The sequence below is a fragment of the Taudactylus pleione genome, unplaced genomic scaffold (assembly GCF_031769625.1).
Source record: "Taudactylus pleione unplaced genomic scaffold, aTauple2 ptg000258l, whole genome shotgun sequence".
NCBI classification, from domain to species: domain Eukaryota; kingdom Metazoa; phylum Chordata; class Amphibia; order Anura; family Myobatrachidae; genus Taudactylus; species Taudactylus pleione.
In genome coordinates this window covers 4,529,421-4,548,605 of record NW_028284660.1, presented here as the reverse complement: position 1 = coordinate 4,548,605, position 19,185 = coordinate 4,529,421, and the positions used below count along the sequence as shown (strand labels likewise).

Sequence of the window (19,185 nt, the reverse complement as noted above, 5' to 3'; positions counted from 1 at the left end):
ATAGGTTGGTACTTTATCTCTGTCCATTTTATCTCTCTACAAGGCTTAGGGTTCTATTTTCTAAGCCTTAGATGGAGATAAAGTGAATGGAGATAAAGTTCCAGCCAGTCAACTCCTAACTGCCATGTCACAGGCTGTGTTTGAAAAATTACAGTTAGGAGCTGGTTGGTTGGCAATTTATCTCCGTCCCCTTAGTGCATAGATCCCTAAATGAGGTCTGCTGTAGTAATACTAGTAGCAGCAACAAAATTATTGTCTTACGGTTGTCTGGGGGTCCAGACGACCAGAATACCTTAAGGAGAGAGACACAAGGAGACGTATGGTGAAATCCAAGTGACTGAATTTATTGTCACAAAAAACAGGCAAGAACGTATAAAAGAATAGTCCAAAGTACGAACGGTGTGGCTGAACGCCGATGGTGTAGCTGACCGCCTATGGTATGGCTAGGGAGCTGATGGTGTGGCTAAGGAGCCGTTGGGGCGGCAAGGTGCCGATAATGTGGCTGAAGAGCCAGTAGAGTGGTTGGAGGTTGTTGTTGCAGCTTGTGAGCCAATGATACGGCTTAGGAGCCATTGTTGCAGCTAGGTGCCGATGATGTGACTGGAGAGCCAGTAGAGTGGCCGGAGGCTGATTTTGTGGTTTGGGAGCTGATGATGTGGCTTATGAGCTGTAGGTGCAGCTAGGTGCTGATGATGTGGCTGGAAAGCCAGTAAAGTTGCTGGAGGCTGATGTTGCGGCTTGGGAGCCGATGTTGCAGCTTAGGAGCCGTTGGTGCGGATAGGTGACGATGATGTGGCTGGAGAGCCAGTAGAGTGGCCAGAGGCCGATATTGCAGCTTGGGAGCCGAGAACCAGTCTGTGCACTGGTGCGGGTTGGAAGCTTGGAAACAGTCTGTGCACTGGTGCAGCTTGGAAGCCAGGAGACAGGCAGTGCAATGGTGCAGCTTGGAAGCAGGGAAACAGTCTGTGCACTGGTGCGGCTTGGAATCCAGGAGACACTCTGTGCACTGGTACGGCTTGGAAGCTGGGAAACAGTCTGTGCACTGGTGCAGCTTGGAAGCCAGGAGACAGGCAGTGCAATGCTGTGGCTTGGAAGCTGGGAAACAGTCTGTGCACTGATGTTTAGACAGTATAACTGGCACAGATTGCAGGGCTGGCTGTAACTTAAGAGAAGCAGGACCCAATCAGAGCCATCTCCTGCAGAGAGTAATTCCTAATCACAGGCTGGTGTGCACCTGAGATCTGCAGAGAGGCAGATGATTAGTAACACCTGAGAAAAATACACAGTCAGGCTATCAACTTGAACACAGACCAAACAAGATTAGATGCAGTCTCCAGTAGTGACCAAGACTTGAAACTGCCACCAAGATGATCCGCTATCTACAGATCCTAACAGAATGAAATAACAAAGATGACCATGACACATACAATCTGTAAATGAATTAATGTAAACTATTACGGTTTTAATATTGTGTCTGTAAGTATGGAGAGGAAGAGAAAAGGAGAAGGGAGAAGTAATGAAAATTAAATGGGAAAAGGATTTTTTTACATGACATTAATATTGTGTATATATTAAAGATATGAGGGTCCAGTTCTCAAAGAACCGACAGCAACCAAATTTAGGAGCTCCGAGATGACCCAAGTTTGAGTTCAGAATCACTTAGGGGTACCGAGTCGATCCAAGTCCCGGTTTGAATCTTACCATAGTTAGGAACTCAGATTTAAAAACCGAACTCGGGTTTTGGATTGCAGGTAAAAATGACATCATTTTAGCAGTTATTTTTATTTTCTTAAAAAATACAGATCCAAATCCAAATCACATGAGGGTGGTTTTGCAAAACCAAAACACAAAGATGAATCAGGTTCCAAAATCAAAACACAGTGCATATCTCTAGTATATATATACTGTATAGCAGATAGAGAGGTGTATTTACTAAGCACGGTAAGGAGACAAAGTGAAAGGAGATTAGGTACCAGCCAATCAGCTCCCATTTTTCAAACACAGCCTGTGACATGGCAGTTAGGAGCTGATTGGCTGGTACCTTATCTCATTTCACTTTGTCTCCTAACACTGTTTAGAAGAAAGACCCCAGAATGTCTTAATTTATGTTAACTACCATTAGCAAATAAGATGTCAGTGCCATCTATGTGAAGACAGAGAGTCACCACAACACAATGACAAAAAAAACTAAGCAATATGGTGTCATCACCATGTTTGTATGGAATGGGATTGAAATGATGGTGGCTGTGTAGCCGCTGGTTCAAATCCCAACAGCGCTAGCCCGATGCGGAGGAAATCCCGACAGCGGAGGTAAGTAATCTAACCCTCCCCTCTCCCCCACTAACCCTCTTTTAGGGGTGCCTAACCCTAACCTCCCCCCTTGTGCCTAACTCTAACCTCCCCCCATTATTGCCTAAACCTAACCCCCCCCTCCCCTCACCCTAAACACAACCCTCCCAGGGGGAGTCCCTAACCCTAACCTCCCCCTTAGTGCCTAAACCTAACCAACCCTTCCCCTAGCCTAACCCTGACCCTCCCTAGAGGGGGTGCCTAACCATTACCACCCCCCTGGGGGGTTCCTAAACCTAACCCCCCCATCCCCGGCTACATCGCTACTTACCTACGGCACTGGACGATCGGTCCGGTGTCCTGACGGGGTCCCGGTGACGGGATTAACATAGGTGCCTATGTTAAATCCCCTGCGGGATTGTAGTGTTGGAATTGAGACCAGCAGTCATAACTACATCCCGTTATTTTATAGCCAAATAAATAAATGTATATTTGCAGACATGGCCTCAGCACTACATCTGTAATGAAAGCCCATATGATGTCAAAGCAAACATTGTGTCAGTACCATATTTGTGAAGATAACACTATGCTGGTGCTATTAAAATAAAGCCAAGGGGAAATATGGGATCAAGTCAGTGCCATATCTATAATGGGTGTAGAGCATGCCAAGCACACAGGACCCTGGATCCAGGAATCCCACAGTATACACCCTACACCCATGTTCTTCAATATTTACCTTACATGAGTCCCACATTGGCAACGTCAGTGCTGCACAAATCACTGGGAAAATGGTGATCTGCACAGTAGAAACATTGAAGGGACAATGTCTACCATACTATTTTCCAGGAGACCTGCACATTTGCAGTAGACACTGGCACAGCACCATAGTTTACTCACTTGCGCTGCTGATTAGACACGAGGGGGCCTGGGCACTACAGATGGGTCCACTCCTCTTTTAATACACCCCTGGATCAAGCTACTCCCACTATTGCTAATAAGGTGGATTGCTTTTATCCAATGATCTGACCAGATGGGAAAACACTAGTTTATATGATTGGTGGATACAATATAAAACAGTAATAGGTCATAAAAGTGATACATTGAAGCAGAAAATGTTGGTAAAATAAAATTAATATAATAGAAGTCATTTTGGGTTATACCAAACACAAATTAATTGTTTAAAACATAAGAAATATTTATCCAATATTAGATAGAGAAATGAATGTTTATTACAAAGGTAGAAACTAGGGATGTGCAGGCTTGGATAGGTTCGAATTTGCACGCTGAGTTCAGATTTTTACCTTCCAAAAATTGGGTCTCAGAAAGAGGCAAAACGTCATCTTTCATGGACAAACATCATCTTCCATGGACTTTTGTCAAGGAATGATGATGTTTGTCCATGAAAGATGACATTTTGCCTCTTTCTGAGACCCAATTTTTGGAGGGAAAAATCCAATCTCGGCGTGCAAATTCGAACCTATCCAAGCCTGCACATCCCTAGTAGAAACACATACAGTACAAAAAATACAAATTACTTGTATATTGGAAGAATATAAGAGTATTAAAAACATACAGCCTCCATTTTGGAGGAGACATTTTTCACATATACACCAGTAAGAAAAAGGAGACCTCATCTAATGTGTGATGCATCGATTCCTGACTGACTGATTGAAGCCCATGCCTTACTAAAAGCACCCAGATCCCATGCTCACCATATCCCTGAAGAAGGTAATACTGCAGAGACACCAGTTCGATGATGATGGTCAACTGTTTACAGAACACCTTGATCCAGACAGTCTGCTAAAAGCTCCCACTCTGAAGAGTGCAGTGACATCCTGGAGATTTTCATCTTTTCAAGAGAGGTTCAGTAACTATGGGGCCTATATATCCAGTGGCATCACAAGGGGGGTGCAGGGGGTGCAGGCCACACCTGGGTGTCACCCGCGGAGGGGTGATACCAAGGTGCATACTGACACTCCCCCACAGTGGCAGGAGCCAGGTGCTGCACTGTATTATTAAGTGTAGCACCCGGCTCCTGATGCTGTGAGGGAGCCAGCACTGCAACACAAGCAGTCAGCACCCTCTGCACCCACCTACCCCCCAGTAATATCAAAAATGTTAAATAGGGAAATTAAGCCTTGCGTTCCCTGTTTGTTTGACCATGACCTCATCCATGGGTAGCCCATTGCTGATACGGGTGCCATTCCAAATACAGAAACAGGTGGTGTTGGCGTTAATGAATGTGGGCAGTGAAGTCACCTTAGTGTCCAGCACTCTAGTTCTAGAAGGCCTGATGGTCCAGCTACTGCCAATAACAGTCCTATGCATCCATGGGGCCACCAAGGAAATGACCGTGTCTGTCTTCACAGTACCATGAGGGGAAAAATGGTGCAAGTGGTTGCGGCAATAGCATCATGGTTGCCATACCCCCTTATTCCCCTGTTCCTGGAACTACATTACTGGTTTGGTTCTGACATGCCAGCAACTGAGTCACCGGCTGGACATCTGACCCTATGTACATGATCCCTTTACCCACATCCTGGAACCGGAGGGAGAAATCAGGAAGCAGCAATATCTGGAGCCTGGGTACCAGGCTTTGGCTGCAATCAGACCAGAGTTGAGTTCCAAACGATGTGAGGTAGAAGGCCTGGTCAGAGAAGGATGGGAGAAAACAGAAATCTTGCCAGCTGGTGGAGAAGATTTGTCTCATGTGTCCAGGACTGTATCACTTCAATACTTTGCTCCAGACCAATTCATTGATTGTGCATTGGATTGATTGTGCATTGGAGATGCCTACAGATATATTGTGAAAATGAATGGATTATGGAAGGCTGAGAGAGAACCATACTTTATAATAGAAAGGGACCTATTATATAGGGTAGTGTTATTACAAGAGAAAATAGTTAATCAGATCTTGGTGCCATAGGTACACATTATTTTGATATTTGCAGCTGCCCATAAGGTAGGCATTTGGGAGAGGAGAAAACTCTCAATTGGGTACTCCAGAAGTTTTACTGGCCGGGCATACACATGGCGGGCAGACAGGGTTAAGGATCCTGCTGTCTCCTATAGGAAAAAAATTCATACACAGCTGAACTACTGTACATGTCTGTGATTGCTCTGGAGTGTGTGAAGGATAAAAGGATTGTGGGATCTGGTGGGCGGGGTTTCTTTCACTTACTAGCAGCCGGAGGATAGATAGGGCTGGTGGGGTGTAACTAGTGCCAGGAAGCCATCTCATTTGTGCAAGTGTGCTGTTATAACATTTGTGAAGAGTAAAGAAGCCATCTAACTTAACCAACTGTTGTGATTGATTGATTGATTGATTGATTTATTGATTATGATGATTTGCATCTCTAGTATGTAAACACATCATGAAATGCTTAGTGTGTATCTATAAGATATGTGAAAATAAAAAACAATCACATTAGTGCGCTGTTTTTGCAGTGTGCATTTTATTTAAATGTTTTGGACGCAAATGCATCCATCTATAAATTAACTCCTTGTGTGTAACTCTTACTATTTGCAGATTAATACGCTCTAAGTAAAGAGATTCCTTTGTAAGCCTTGGAAAGAGATACAGTGGAGATATAAAGTACCAACCAGTCAGCTCCTAACTGTCATTTTACAGTCTGTGTTTAAAAAATGACAGTTAGGAGCTGATTGGTTGGTACTTTATATCCATCCACTTTGTCTCTCTGCAAGGCTTAGTAAATAGACCCCTACATCTTCTAACGAAAACATAAATTAAAATGTCCCAGACTCCAGAGGTGATATGGGAGAAATGAAAGAATTATGAGTCATACTGGGAGATGGGGATAATTTGCTAAAGCAGCAACCTGCACTGACAATGCAGTATATTAATTCACCATTGTTCTAAGAGATATGAAACATTAATTGTAAGTTGTCTCAAGAGTGACCGTGGATGAGCAGAATATTTTTCTCTAGAACAAAATAACAACATTAGAGATAGCTAAACCTTATATATCTGATGTTCTTGGAACTTGTGAATGGGTCACAAATAGTGCCCTCCTCACTAATTTGTTAAAACCACACAGGAAGCAGGGCTGGAAAATCAGAATAAATAGCGTAATACATACGCACACAGGCGAGGCTTCTTTCCTTATACATCTCGTAAAGGTGCAGGGTCCAGAAATGTTGACATTTGCATCTACAAGCAGAGAAGCCTGTGCTGGATATAGAGGTATGAGGTGTATATTGCATATCCTGGGTTATCTGGGCTATAAAAGAATGCACATTGGAATTTGTATATGCAGATATTGGACAGTTCAAGTAGTTATTGTATCTAGAGTGATACCAATCCTGTGACATTGATATATAGACATAAAAAGGCAAAACTTAAGCTTGTGTTACAACCTTATGTATGTGATTTATAATCTCTGAATTTATATTTCTAGATGAATCAGAATAATAATCTGTAATTCCACAGTTCCGCAATGTCATTAGTGTCTGACTTTAGTAAATACTTACTTTTAAAAATGTGTGGGTTAGGAAAAATGCTAATCTAGAATATAATTCATACTCGCTGCACCAGAGATGTTAGCTGGAAATCACACTTAAATCAACAGATACTGCACCAAGCGGTCAGTTTACTAAAGCTTCTAACACAGATAACTGGAGGTGATACCCATAGCGACCAATCAGATTCTGTCTATCCATTTCTAGAATGCAATAGAGAAATGATAGCTAGCATCTGATTGGTTGCTATGGGCATCACTTTCACTTGTCATTTTTAGATAGTTTAGAAAATCTACCCTTAAGGGATTTATTATGATCACATTGATACCTAATAGAGATGAGAAAAGAAATTGTGGTTATAATTTGTGAAAAAATATATATTATACTGTGTGTGGCCGGAGGCCGGCCCCACATGAATAATGGCTGCCGCGGCACTGAAGGGGTTAACCCCCGTGCTGTGGTGCCATTTTGAAACGGACAAAAGACGCTAGGCGCCTATTGTAATGTGTGCTCTGCGCTAGGCGCCGAGTGTTTAAACATAAAAACGTATTTATAATGGTATGTGCATAGGCATTTAATGGGAATGTATTTAAAATGTATGATTTTAAATGTAAAATGGGTTTAAATGCACTTTTTGTATATGACATGACCAGCCTCTGTGTCTGCAGGAAACTAGATGCTAATTGTCATTCCCTAGCAGGAGGTGTGATGAATAGAAAGGCTTGGCTGGAAGTTTTCTTTGTGAATAGTGTCATACAGCACTTTCTTTGAAAAGACAATTTGCTTGTTTTAAGAAACCCCTTTTGTAGGTCACTGAATGTGTTAAGGTTGGAAATGCCAAACTGATAGATACTTCCATTGGGAAGGAAGAATGTTATTTACTATTTCCTGTGAAATGTAAAATCAACATTTTATGAGACAGTTATAATGAATGATAAATAGTTTATGCTTAGGTTTGGATGGAAGATTAGAAAGGAGGAAATTGGGTGACTCCTTTGAAATGTAATATGTGGTTAAATTATATTTTCTGAGGAATCATGATTGGTTGAGAGGAACACAGGGCTGATTTGACCCCTGTGATGTTGTGTGTAAGAATGATATAAAAAGAGGAACTGTGAGCCCTGTATGTGTACAGCCCTGTAACTTCTTTGAGGAGAAGAACTGCTTGATAAGATTTCTTGTATGCAATGTACCCCTTCATCCGGAAGGACGAGTCTTCTTCAAGACTTTGAGCAATAAACATCTTGCCTGACTTCAATTGTATCTCAATCCTGCGACCAACAGAATTGCACCAAACGCTATTCCGTTCTCCGGCTGTTCTGGGTAAGAGCTCCATGTTTCCAAGTTCAAGCCCTCTGCCAAGCTTCCGTGCAGACCTGGTCCATTGCGAGGGATCAGGAGGAATCAGCTGACACCAATCAGGGGCTGTGGCTGCAGCTAGTCAAACGCATACGCAGCAGAAGTGGTTCCAGGTGCCGAGGTAGGAGCCTGAGGGTAACATAAAAAGTGGTTCCAAATTCCAATGGTAGAGTTTGGTGGTGACAGCATCTTTACTCGTCCACGGCGCAGGGGGCAGAGTCAGTGACAGGCGGTCACTGAAGGTGATTTGGATTCCGAAAGCACTAACCTGTCACCAGGGCCGGCCTATACAAAAGGTGTCCGGTCACACTGTACAACTCAATTACCCACACCAAGGCAAAGGGTTGTAGTCCAGGGTCTAAAGGCACCAGCATAACAACTTAGAACATTGACTTTTTATAAGCTAAACTACAGTCATACATCTGATTATATAAGTGGCAATGCAATTTATGTCTAAACTTGCATGAAAGTAAGTTAGAATTTTTTTGGGGGTGTCACCACTATTGGCTCCTTATCAAACTAATTCACAATATCAAATATTCAAATAAAGACAATAAGGTCTATATATTATAAAGAAGTGATTGGGATGGCAATCTATCTCTGCTAATTACAGCGAGGGACATCCTATTGTTGATTCTTTCAGATCCATACGCTAGAGAAAACAAAAAAGATTTCCGTTGGATCTGGTGACATATTGTCTAGTAGTGTGTACCCAGCTTAAGACTGCTGGCAATTTCAAAAGACACTAGTCAATATAATTTAACACCCACATGAATCTAAGGTTCAGGGACCTACAGTATGTATCAAGCTGATTTTTACATAAAAGTATGCAAGAAACTGCAATTTCTGTATCATTTTATGTACTGTGACTATGTACTAATAGCACAATGCAGGAGATTTCACAGAAATCATTGGCAAAGTGCTAATTAGCACTTCAGATCGCAGTCCCCACTATTATCAAAGGGGACTACAATCAGTCCTCTATGCACTAAACTCCTAAAAGCTAAGTTTTTCGAACTTCAGCACTGGTAGTTTACTCCATCTTCAGATGCCCTATTGGTAAAATCAAAGAGATTATCTAAATGTCAATTGAGCATGTAATCAGTATATCCCAGGTTTGTGAATACGATATGTTGTCTTGTTTGGCTTCTGGGAGCACCCCGCCTGTTTATATACCCTTTGGTATCTTTATAATGTGGTAGACATAATGTAAATATATCAACTCTTGGTGCGGCTATCCAACCTTTTCTCAGTAGCTAACCAGCTATTTTGTTATTATGCAGTCTCTGTTATCTGCTGGGCACCTCCGTACAATCCAGAGGTTATCAGGGAATGCTGGGCGGAGAAGCTGTGCAGTAGCACATTTACAGTATGCTGGGGAGTTGGAGGTCACAGTGACATTATCATGCCTCTTACTCAGTGGAATTCTGAACCAGAACAAGCAGGAGACAGCGGGCAGACCACTTTCATGTCAACACCATAATAGCCAGATTTCATCCAATTGGGCCACATCTGTCTATGTCAGTGCACAGCCAGAGTAGTAAGATTTTACAGAAGGAAGCCAGTTTAATCCTTATGTAGGGTACACACTAGACGATGTGTGTACCCAGCGATGGCAGATGCAACAGCACAATATATCAGGCGGTCTGTACACACTGCACGATCTGGTGTACAACCGCCCCATATATCATTCCCCAGCCGCATCCAGAGGTTTGTTGTCAGCCGCCGAATCTTTGATCTGACGTGCATGCACAGCAGAGAGGATGCAACAAACAACGCTCATGATGTGCGTACACACTGAGTGATGTGGCCGAATCCCGATATACATCATTCCGATCCGCGTTGAAACGATTTATTGTCCGATATATCACTTAGTGTGTACCCAGCTTAAGTCTGTTGCTTCCGGCTTGCCTCTGTTCCCCTCCTCATATTGTGACTTTGCCCCTATTACATACAGCTTTGTCATCACTAATATAAATACACAAGTGTATACTGTAGGTCACTACCGCTCACAAGATCAACACATTCTTCTTTCAAACACATAAGCAAAAATGAGGGAAATTATGAGATGATGATCGAATACAGTAAGATGCTCTGAGTCCAAAATTACATTTTTAAAAAATAATATTATTTCAAATGCCATTTTTACAGAGTAATTTTCCAAAAAGAATTGCTGGCCAGAAAACACTGAATTTCTGAATATTTTTCTCATTTCTAAAAATTAATTCCTTAATAAAATGGGCACAGATAGTATAAGAGGAACTATATTTATATGGCTGCTGTATGTGGCTGCAAACGTACCTACATCTAAAGAATTAAGGAAACAATTAGTCATACTTTTAAACCATTTCATAAACATGCATTATGGAAGTACTGGTCTGTGTTGTATATTTGCCTAATTCAGAAGGCCTGACCAAACTTTTTTAGACATCTATAAAGCCCACTCCCCTACAGCTCAGTTGGGAATTTACTAAAGGTCGGTTTTGGGGTTTTGGACGATGTTCCATCGATTTTGCAAACCGACCAAAAACCGTATATTTATAAAGGCAAAATTGATGGAAAAATTACCAAAAAACCCCCTTTAGAACTCTTTAGAACATCAGACCCACAATCAATTCTAAGCCATAGACAACTTTAGAAACCAGAGACTTTTAAAACCGACCAAAACCCAATGGCAAAATCATAGCAAACCTGCCAAATAATAGACCTATCTGAGGCAGGCCAGTTTGGGAGAAGAAATGCACAAATCACTATGATCTGTGCAGGCTTCGTTAAGATAAAATGTAATTAAAGGATTAAGGGCCTCATTCAGACCCACTCGCGAGCGGCTGTCCGCTCGCAAGTTGGTCGATGGTCTGCACTGCGCATGCGCACGACGGAGAGAGCTCCGTCGTGCGCATGCGCGAGACGTGACGAGCGAAGGACTTTCCTTCACTCGTAGTGTCTGATCAAAGGGGGCGTGCTGTCGATGTTGATTGACAGCACGCCCCCTTTGGAGGGCGTGCCGGGGGCGTGCCTCCCAGACGGAGGCGTTCCCAAGGGAACGCCTACCGTCAGAAGCCGGCCCCACTGACATCACTAGTGATGTAAGTGGGAGTGATTTTGGCTCTGATAGAGCCAAAATCACTCCTGGCCTTGCGGTTGAGAAACTCAACCGCAGGCTTCTGCTCGCAGTGGCGATGGTCGCGATGGTCAAGACCATCGCGACCATCATCCTGCACGCTCATATATGCTGTGGGTGGTGACCCACAGCTATACGAGCGTCCAGGAGGACGCTCCATATTTATGGAGGACACCCCTGATTCAGAGCGAGCGCTCTGGTCAGAGCATCCGGCTCTGAATCAGGGCCTAAATTTTAAAAAAATGTGTGGGATTCTCCCCAAATCCATAACCATCCTTTGGAACTTTTCACCTTTGGCTGGTACTGGAAAATAGGGCTGAATACGGAGCCGCTGATTGGATGAGGGTGGCGCTCCCACACTGTCTCAGCCAATCAGCGCTGCATTCAGTCCTATGGGAGTGACCAACAGTAACCTATCATTATGAGAAGCACTGTACACTGTGTGTCCGTGGTGTCTTTTTTAGTTTATTCTTTTCTGAAGTCCAGTGGATTTCTACTTGGACCGAAGAAGAGCCTATCCAAGTATTTGGTAAGTATGACTTTATTCTCTTCTTAGTTTCAAATAAAATTGGGTGTGCGTCCTGTGCCTTAATGTCCAGGCATGCATGCACTTGTTGTTCCACAAGTGCCGAAATGAAGGGATAGCATTGCTGGGACTTGTAGTAGACCTATAAAGTACAGTATTATTTTATTTTTACACATTTAACCCTGTACCCACCACCAGCATCGGTGCTGGTATAGTCCCTGGCTTTCATCCCAGGCCTTGGGATTCCGTGGGAGGGTGCACCCCATTTTATTAATGGGGTCCAAACTTCCTCAGAAATTCCAGTTTAGGGCTGATTTATGATATGGTAAGAGTACCCCTGCCTGGTTCAGCCCAGTGCTAGTTATCTGAAAATTGAGGAGACCCCACACCGTTTTTCCTCCCAATTTTCCAGTACAAGACCAGATTGAAAAGTCTGGGGCTGGTTATGGATTTACAGTGGGATCCCACACATTTTTCTAACTTTTAACTATTGCTAGCCTTTTACACCTAAGAAGCCAGCACAGATCATAGTGATCTGTGCAGTGCTTCTGTTTAGACAGGTTTGCCATCATTTTTGAACTTGTATATATACCGATGGTTTTAAACTGAAAGATCAAAACCAACAGCATTTAAAGCTTCAAAAACCAACTGGTATCGATATCGGGTTTCAATTGAAGCTGGACCCGATGGTTGATAAATAGCTGGTCTTTAGGCACAAACACGCCGTTGAAAGCGGTCGGCCTCGGAAACAACCACAAACCAACCTTTAGTAAATTTATACCAAGATTGTTTTAGAATAACAGTGTGAATCATTCTCCATTAGGAATAGTAAAGCAGAATACTGTCAGCAAGTATTTAAAACCAAAAGAAAGCAATATATATTTATGTTTATTCAGCATAACTGCAGTTTGCTACATTTGGGTGTGTGAAAATTGTACCCTCAAATGCTCCTGAACTGTTACAGGTGTACACCCAGAGAGATTATTGGTATATACAAAGTGTGCATTACACAGATACTTCAGTAAAAGATGGAGGATGTTGTGTATTCCAAGCTAAACATGAAGAGCACACCTGGATGTCCACCAGCAACACGATCTCATTTAGATGGTGAGTGGCAACAAACATCATATAATACATAACTGATGCTAATTTATGTATAAACTCATGGTAACATTGATGTCTTGTAATGTTATATTACTTCAGTATTCACAATGTCCCCTCATAAATCTGTCACTTGTATATAAAAAACTTAAACATGATAGGTTAAGCTTACTAGGGGCCTGATTCAGACCCACTCGCAAGCGGGCGAACGTACGTTAGGCGTACGTACAAAAATATTTAAATTCAAGGGCTCGCTCGTATTTTCGAACGAATCTAAAAATCCTCCCCAAACTCAGACGACCCCTCCTCAAACTAACGAGCGTGCGAAATAGCGAGCGTACATCCCCAAAATGGCTTGAAGGGAACGCACGCACAAGTATAAACCGGAAGTGACCTTGTCAGATGTCGATTACCAGCTCCTTTATTCTGCCTACCTCCATCAATCGTATCATGCCAATCAATGTATCATTTAGCTTAATTGTTTTTTTTTTTCAACAAAATGCAAGAAACTTTACTCTTGTCCGTGTTTGTGTTTTCCCGCAGAATACGTACGGCTTAAACATTTGCTTTTATTGCTCAATAAACATGTTACCCACAATTAAACAATTGTTCTATTGCTTTGGATCCCCGCATATTTCCCGGGGTTCATTTCTTTATTTAAATTTGCTTACGCATGTCACTGCATCAAGCCTATCATAACTCTCCAGAGATTTCTGGCCCTGTCAAACACATGACTCATACACTAACCAATAGAATTGCTCCTGTTAATTTCCCAAATACATTAGCCAATCAGAAATTTTTTGGACACTTTATCAAAAATGTATTTTAGGAAAAACACCATTGCCATCATGAGAGCCTCCGCATTCACCAAGCGCGAGCTGCTGGTGCTAACGGAGGTGATAGATAGGCGTATCACCAACCAGCCTCCACCCATCAGCAACCGGCAGAAGCGTTCCGCATATGCGGAGGCACGGGCCCGCTTGCGCTCCTTCGGCTCACGCCGCAACATCGGCCGGCTGGAGCGCAGGTGGTCGGACCTGCAACGGCGAACGCCCCGCTTGCTGGCATGCTTTCGCATGCAGATTTCAGAAAGTAAGTTTTATGTATTTTGTTTTTCATGTTTGTCTTTGTGGCCCAAACTGCGTGTGCATGTTTTCATGTCTGTCCTATTTATTCATTCTCCTCATATTTGCATGGCCATGTTTTCCCTCTATTTCATAATTATTCATTCTCCTCATATTTGCATGGCCATGTTTTCCCTCTATTTCAGAATTATTCATTCTCCTCATATTTGCATGGCCATGTTTTCCCTCTATTTCATAATTATTCATTCTCCTCATATTTGCATGGCCATGTTTTCCCTCTATTTCATACTTATTCATTCACCTCATATTTGCATGGCCATGTTTTCCCACTATTTCATAGTTATTCATTCTCCTCATATTTGCATGGCCATGTTTTCCCTCTATTTCATAATTATTCATTCATTATATTATATATTATATATTCATATTTGCATGTTTTTTGTTGTTGGGGGGTGATTTTAAATTGTTTTTTGGCCAGGATTTGTGTTGAAACTAACCACAATTTGTTTGACATCTTTTAGGGGGACAGCCAAGACTACGCCGTCACCGTCCGGCCAGACGGCGGTCACACCCACTCTCCCCAACCCCCAGCCAACACTCCACACCCAATAATTCCCCTATTCCCCACTCCTCCCCAGCCTTCCAAGACCCTCGCCCGGAAATGTCGGGCCTCCTTCCCCTCCGTCCAACTTCCCCCTCTCCTCCAACCACCCCTCTTCCAATTACCCCCTCCCCGGAGTCCGTAATAACCCCGCCCCGATCTTTGGGGAATGGATGGTCCTCCGAGGAGGAAGATGGTGGGACTTCCGGAGCTGCCGTTTTGTCAACCGGTATGTTTTTCTTTCGCCTTTTTTTAAAGCACAAACTGTTTGTATGTAATCATGTGTTGTTCCTTTATTCAGGGTTTTTGGGTCGACTTTTGTGGATTTAGCAGATTGCCTTTACCTGTTACTGCTGATTTCAACATACACATATCACACCTGGGGGAATTTGTACATAGGCCTTGTTTTTTTTGCAGCCCCCAAATTTTTGGCTTTTGGGTATTTTTTTTTTTTGGGAGTGATTTCGTTGTATTTTAAAATTTCTAATGTGGTTTCCCTATTGTTGTATTAATCCACACACTTTTCTCACCCACAGAGGAACAGAGGCGTCGTCAAGAAGTCCAAGACTGTGTGGCCCAGATGCGCCAACATATAATTGGGGTGCTCGTGGCCCTTGACCGTCTGTCTGGCATCCTTCGCCAAAAGTTATTTTTTTGGTTGGTTTTTTTCCAATTAAATTGTATTTTTCAAACATACGTTCCGGCTAATTCGTTTTTTGAAACCCAAAGATTGTTTACCCTGACATAAGTAGACTGTTCCTGCAAGGATTTCCATTTTTTTAAAGTAAGATTGTGTTTTGTATTTGTATGTAAAACAGCCACAAGAAAGACATAACAGTCACAATGTCATTTCCCTTTTTGGGTGTAGTGTCAATTAGATATTTCTACATTTTACAGGTTCCTAGTTGGTGTGCAAGCTGCTTAGGCCAATCTTACAAAGCCAAATAATTGTACAGGCTTCCTTTTGGTGTGGGTTTTGAACATGAAAACAGTTTTCATTTTAGCTCAACTGGCGACAGTACTGGATTACCCCTTAGTCAAATGTACCGTGTGTGAACCTGGTTACACTTGCTGGTAACGTCCAAAAAAAGGAAGAACATTTCACTCTAAAAACATTTATTCACAACATAACTGATAAATCAAAGTGGTCACTCACAAAAAAAACACACAGTGATAATCTCAAATACAACACATACCAAACAAAAACAAACCAAAAACAACAAATCAAGAACTGGTTGACGAAGGACCATGCCAACATGATTCCACAAACATGGCGTTGCGATATGGGTTCCATAATATATTCCCAAAATGTCCAGATCCAGGTTTGGTAAGGGTAGCAGGAAGTAGTGAGTGTTGGAGTGCCAAAGATTATGTGATAAAACAGAAGATGGTGAAAAAAACAACAAAAAATTAGAAGTTCACAAACAAACCCAAACACATTAGGTATAAACACTGTTGTTTTGTAAAAACTTACCTAAAAAATCTGGCCACCACATCATCGCGTATGGCCCCCCCACATACTGACCTCCGACCAACCTCGGGGGGGCCATCCTCAGGTAAGGCATCCTCTGGCTGCATTGGGACACTACTCCTTATGGCGATGTTGTGAAATATCCCACACAGGACCACAATTTTCGACACCATATCCGGCAAATACATGAGCTCGCCACCAGAGCGGTGGAGGCATCGGAATCGGCCTTTTAAAAGGCCGATACAGCGCTCCACCACTTGCCTGGTGGCTGTAAGTGCGGAATTATACGCACTTTGTGGGCCTGGTGTGGGAGCCAAATAAGGAGTGAGCAGCCAGGACATGCAAGGATATCCACTGTCTCCTGTGAAAAAGAATAGACAACATCAGGAACACTGTGTATCAAGCTTAACATTGTTAGGTACTTAAGGTCTCCACTTACCCAGAAGCCATGCATCACCAGCTTGTAGGTTGTTTAATTTGTGCCATATCTCTGATTGCCGGATGACGAAGGAGTCATGTGCACTTCCGGGTAATTTAGCATTCAGGGACAGGATCTGGAGGGAGGCATCACATACCACCATTACATTCAGGGAGTGATAGTGTTTCCTGTTTCGAAATATGGCCTCCAGCCATGCTGGAGGCTGAAGTGGTATGTGAGTACCATCCACAACCCCTATGATGTGTGGGAAGCCAGCTATTTGGTAAAAATTGGCCTTGGCCACACTAAGGGCACCCATATCCAAAGGCATTTGAATAAAATGATGGAGGTGCTTGAAAAGTGCCTCCATCACTGCCCTCAGGATCCGGGAAAAGGAGGATTGAGAGATGCCCGCCACTATTCCCACCGTTGTTTGAAACGATCCTGAGGCACAGAAATGTAACACTGCCATAAATTGCGTAAGTGGTGGTATTGCTGTTGGACTGTCAATTTGCCGCTCAAGATCACTTTCTATTAATGAGAGAGTGTCTATGATGATTTTGGGAGGTAGACGGTAGCGTCTTAAAACCTCATCATCGGGCATTCCAAAAAGGGTGACACGTGTTCGAAATATCTGGGGCCTTGCATGCCTACGATGCCTACGCCTGGGACGAGATTGAGGTTGGTCGGCTTCCGGGAGCATGGCCAGAACAATCCGCCCCAGATCTACCTGAAATTCAAAGATTTCAATGTAAGGCTTTTGACCCACCCCAAAAGTAAATTAAAACAACTTAGCTTGATGATACCATCCATTGCTGCTTACATGCCGGGGTATTGTCATGATACGTCCAAACTGGAATTAAACACAAAAATTATTTGACACATTTCACTCTGTGCATTTTTGTTTATAAATTTTGTGCTAGACCAAACTTAAAATATGCGAAACACACATTTGGCAAAACAGCAAAACGACATTTCACACAGTACATCAAAATGGGTTGAAATGTTTGCACAAAAAGCGAAAGGGAAACCTCAAAAAAGTTAAAATGATTATTAAGCATTTTAAAATGCGCTAATTAGTTCGCAAATACAAGTCACAAGAGTAAGTATTAAAAATGCGCTAATTAGTTCGCAAATACAAGTCACAAGAGTAAGTAGTAAAAATGCGCTAATTAGTTCGCAAATACAAGTCACAAGAGTAAGTAGTAAAAATGCGCTAATTAGTTTGCAAATACAAGTCACAAGAGTAAGTAGTAAAAATGCGCTAATTAGTTCGCAAATACAAGTCACAAGAGTAAGTAGTAAAAATGCGCTAATTAGTTCGCAAATACAAGTCACAAGAGTAAGTAGTAAAAATGCGCTAATTAGTTCGCAAATACAAGTCACAAGAGTAAGTAGTAAAAATGCGCTAATTAGTTCGCAAATACAAGATAAAAAATGGACTTACCAAGAGCATATATATGAGTCCAAATCAAAAGGTCTTTTGGGTCGAAAATAATCAAAAACTAAAATAGAAGAAATTATGGATCCAAAATTTAAAAAATAGAAGAAACACAATGAAACAACAATTGATCAAAAGTTAGACTTCACAAAACTTACCAAATCAAGAAACGAGGTCCCAAAAATATAAACCAACAAAGCGAACGGAAAATCAAAATGCAAATCTAACCAACAAAAGAATCTCCAACCGCCAACTCCTTTATACGCAATCAATAAACTCCAGCCAAGGTAACCTCCAACAATCCCAAAACGCCACCTCGACTTGAGACACACCAAGCCATAAATAGTGTTTCGTTTCCAGCACAAATTAAGGAGGGATCATAGGGGCAAAATACGGATGCATGTATAAATACGTCACGAAAACACATTAAAATTCTGGTGTATTTCTTGTTTGGACCTCAGACATGGCGACAGACCAGGGAAACAATGCCCAAGAGTCAGGCGGTAAGTCTTTCATGCATTTTGTATCAATGATTAATTTGAAACATAAGATTGGGCAAGTTGTGATTTTGTGAATTCTGAAAATTTACACAAATAGGTGAGGAGGATGACATGGAAGAGGCTGCTGGGCCCAGTATTCCGGCCAAAGCGGCCAAAAAAAAAAGGCAGCCACATTTCACAAGAAAGGAGATGGAGGTTTTGATCCAGAAGTGTGTGGACATCCTGCTACAGGCAGACAGGAATATGAGTCTAAGCCAGAAGTGGAGAATGTGGGAAGAGGTAGCCGTTGCTGTCAATAGGGTGGGTGATTATGTCCGTCTAGCCCGGGATGTCAAACGGCGGTAAGTAAACCCTTGCCCCTCCTAAAAACAAACACCATTTTAAACCAAAGGATAATGGCTTCCATTTTTTCCCACAGATGGGGCGACTTCAAATATCGCCTAAAGCAAAAACTCGCGGACAGGGCTAGGCATGCAAGGGGGACAGGTGGGGGTCCCACCCCTGTGTCATTGGAGTTGACTGATTTAGAAGAGCTGGCACAGGGGTGTGTGCAGCCTGTGGAGGTGTTTGGTGTGTCCAACATGGATACGGACATGCCAGACTTTGCGGCTCCTCATGTTGTCCCAGGTAAATCTTTTGATGTCATCAACTCTGAAATGTTATTGTGCCAATATGTAGATTCTAATGTGAGGCTTTTCTCTTTTTTCCTAACAGAGACACAGGCGGATGAGTCTGCTCCAGAGGGGAGCCTTGGCCGCCGAATTTCTGCTGGCTCGGCAGGGGAGGAACCAGTA

General features: G+C 42.6%; 1 protein-coding gene across 1 annotated transcript in view; it reads left to right on the top strand.

Annotated features, from left to right (window-relative positions):
- The first annotated feature begins 8,206 nt into the window (after positions 1-8,206).
- LOC148514822 (uncharacterized) overlaps positions 8,207-19,185 on the top strand; it is a 60,047-nt gene continuing 49,068 nt past the window's right edge. Inside the window, exons 1-2 of the mRNA XM_088480954.1 lie at positions 8,207-8,248; positions 12,739-12,881. Coding sequence (XP_088337080.1) covers positions 12,803-12,881 — 79 coding nt within the window. The 5' untranslated portion in view covers positions 8,207-8,248; positions 12,739-12,802. The remainder of the gene's footprint in view (positions 8,249-12,738; positions 12,882-19,185) is intronic.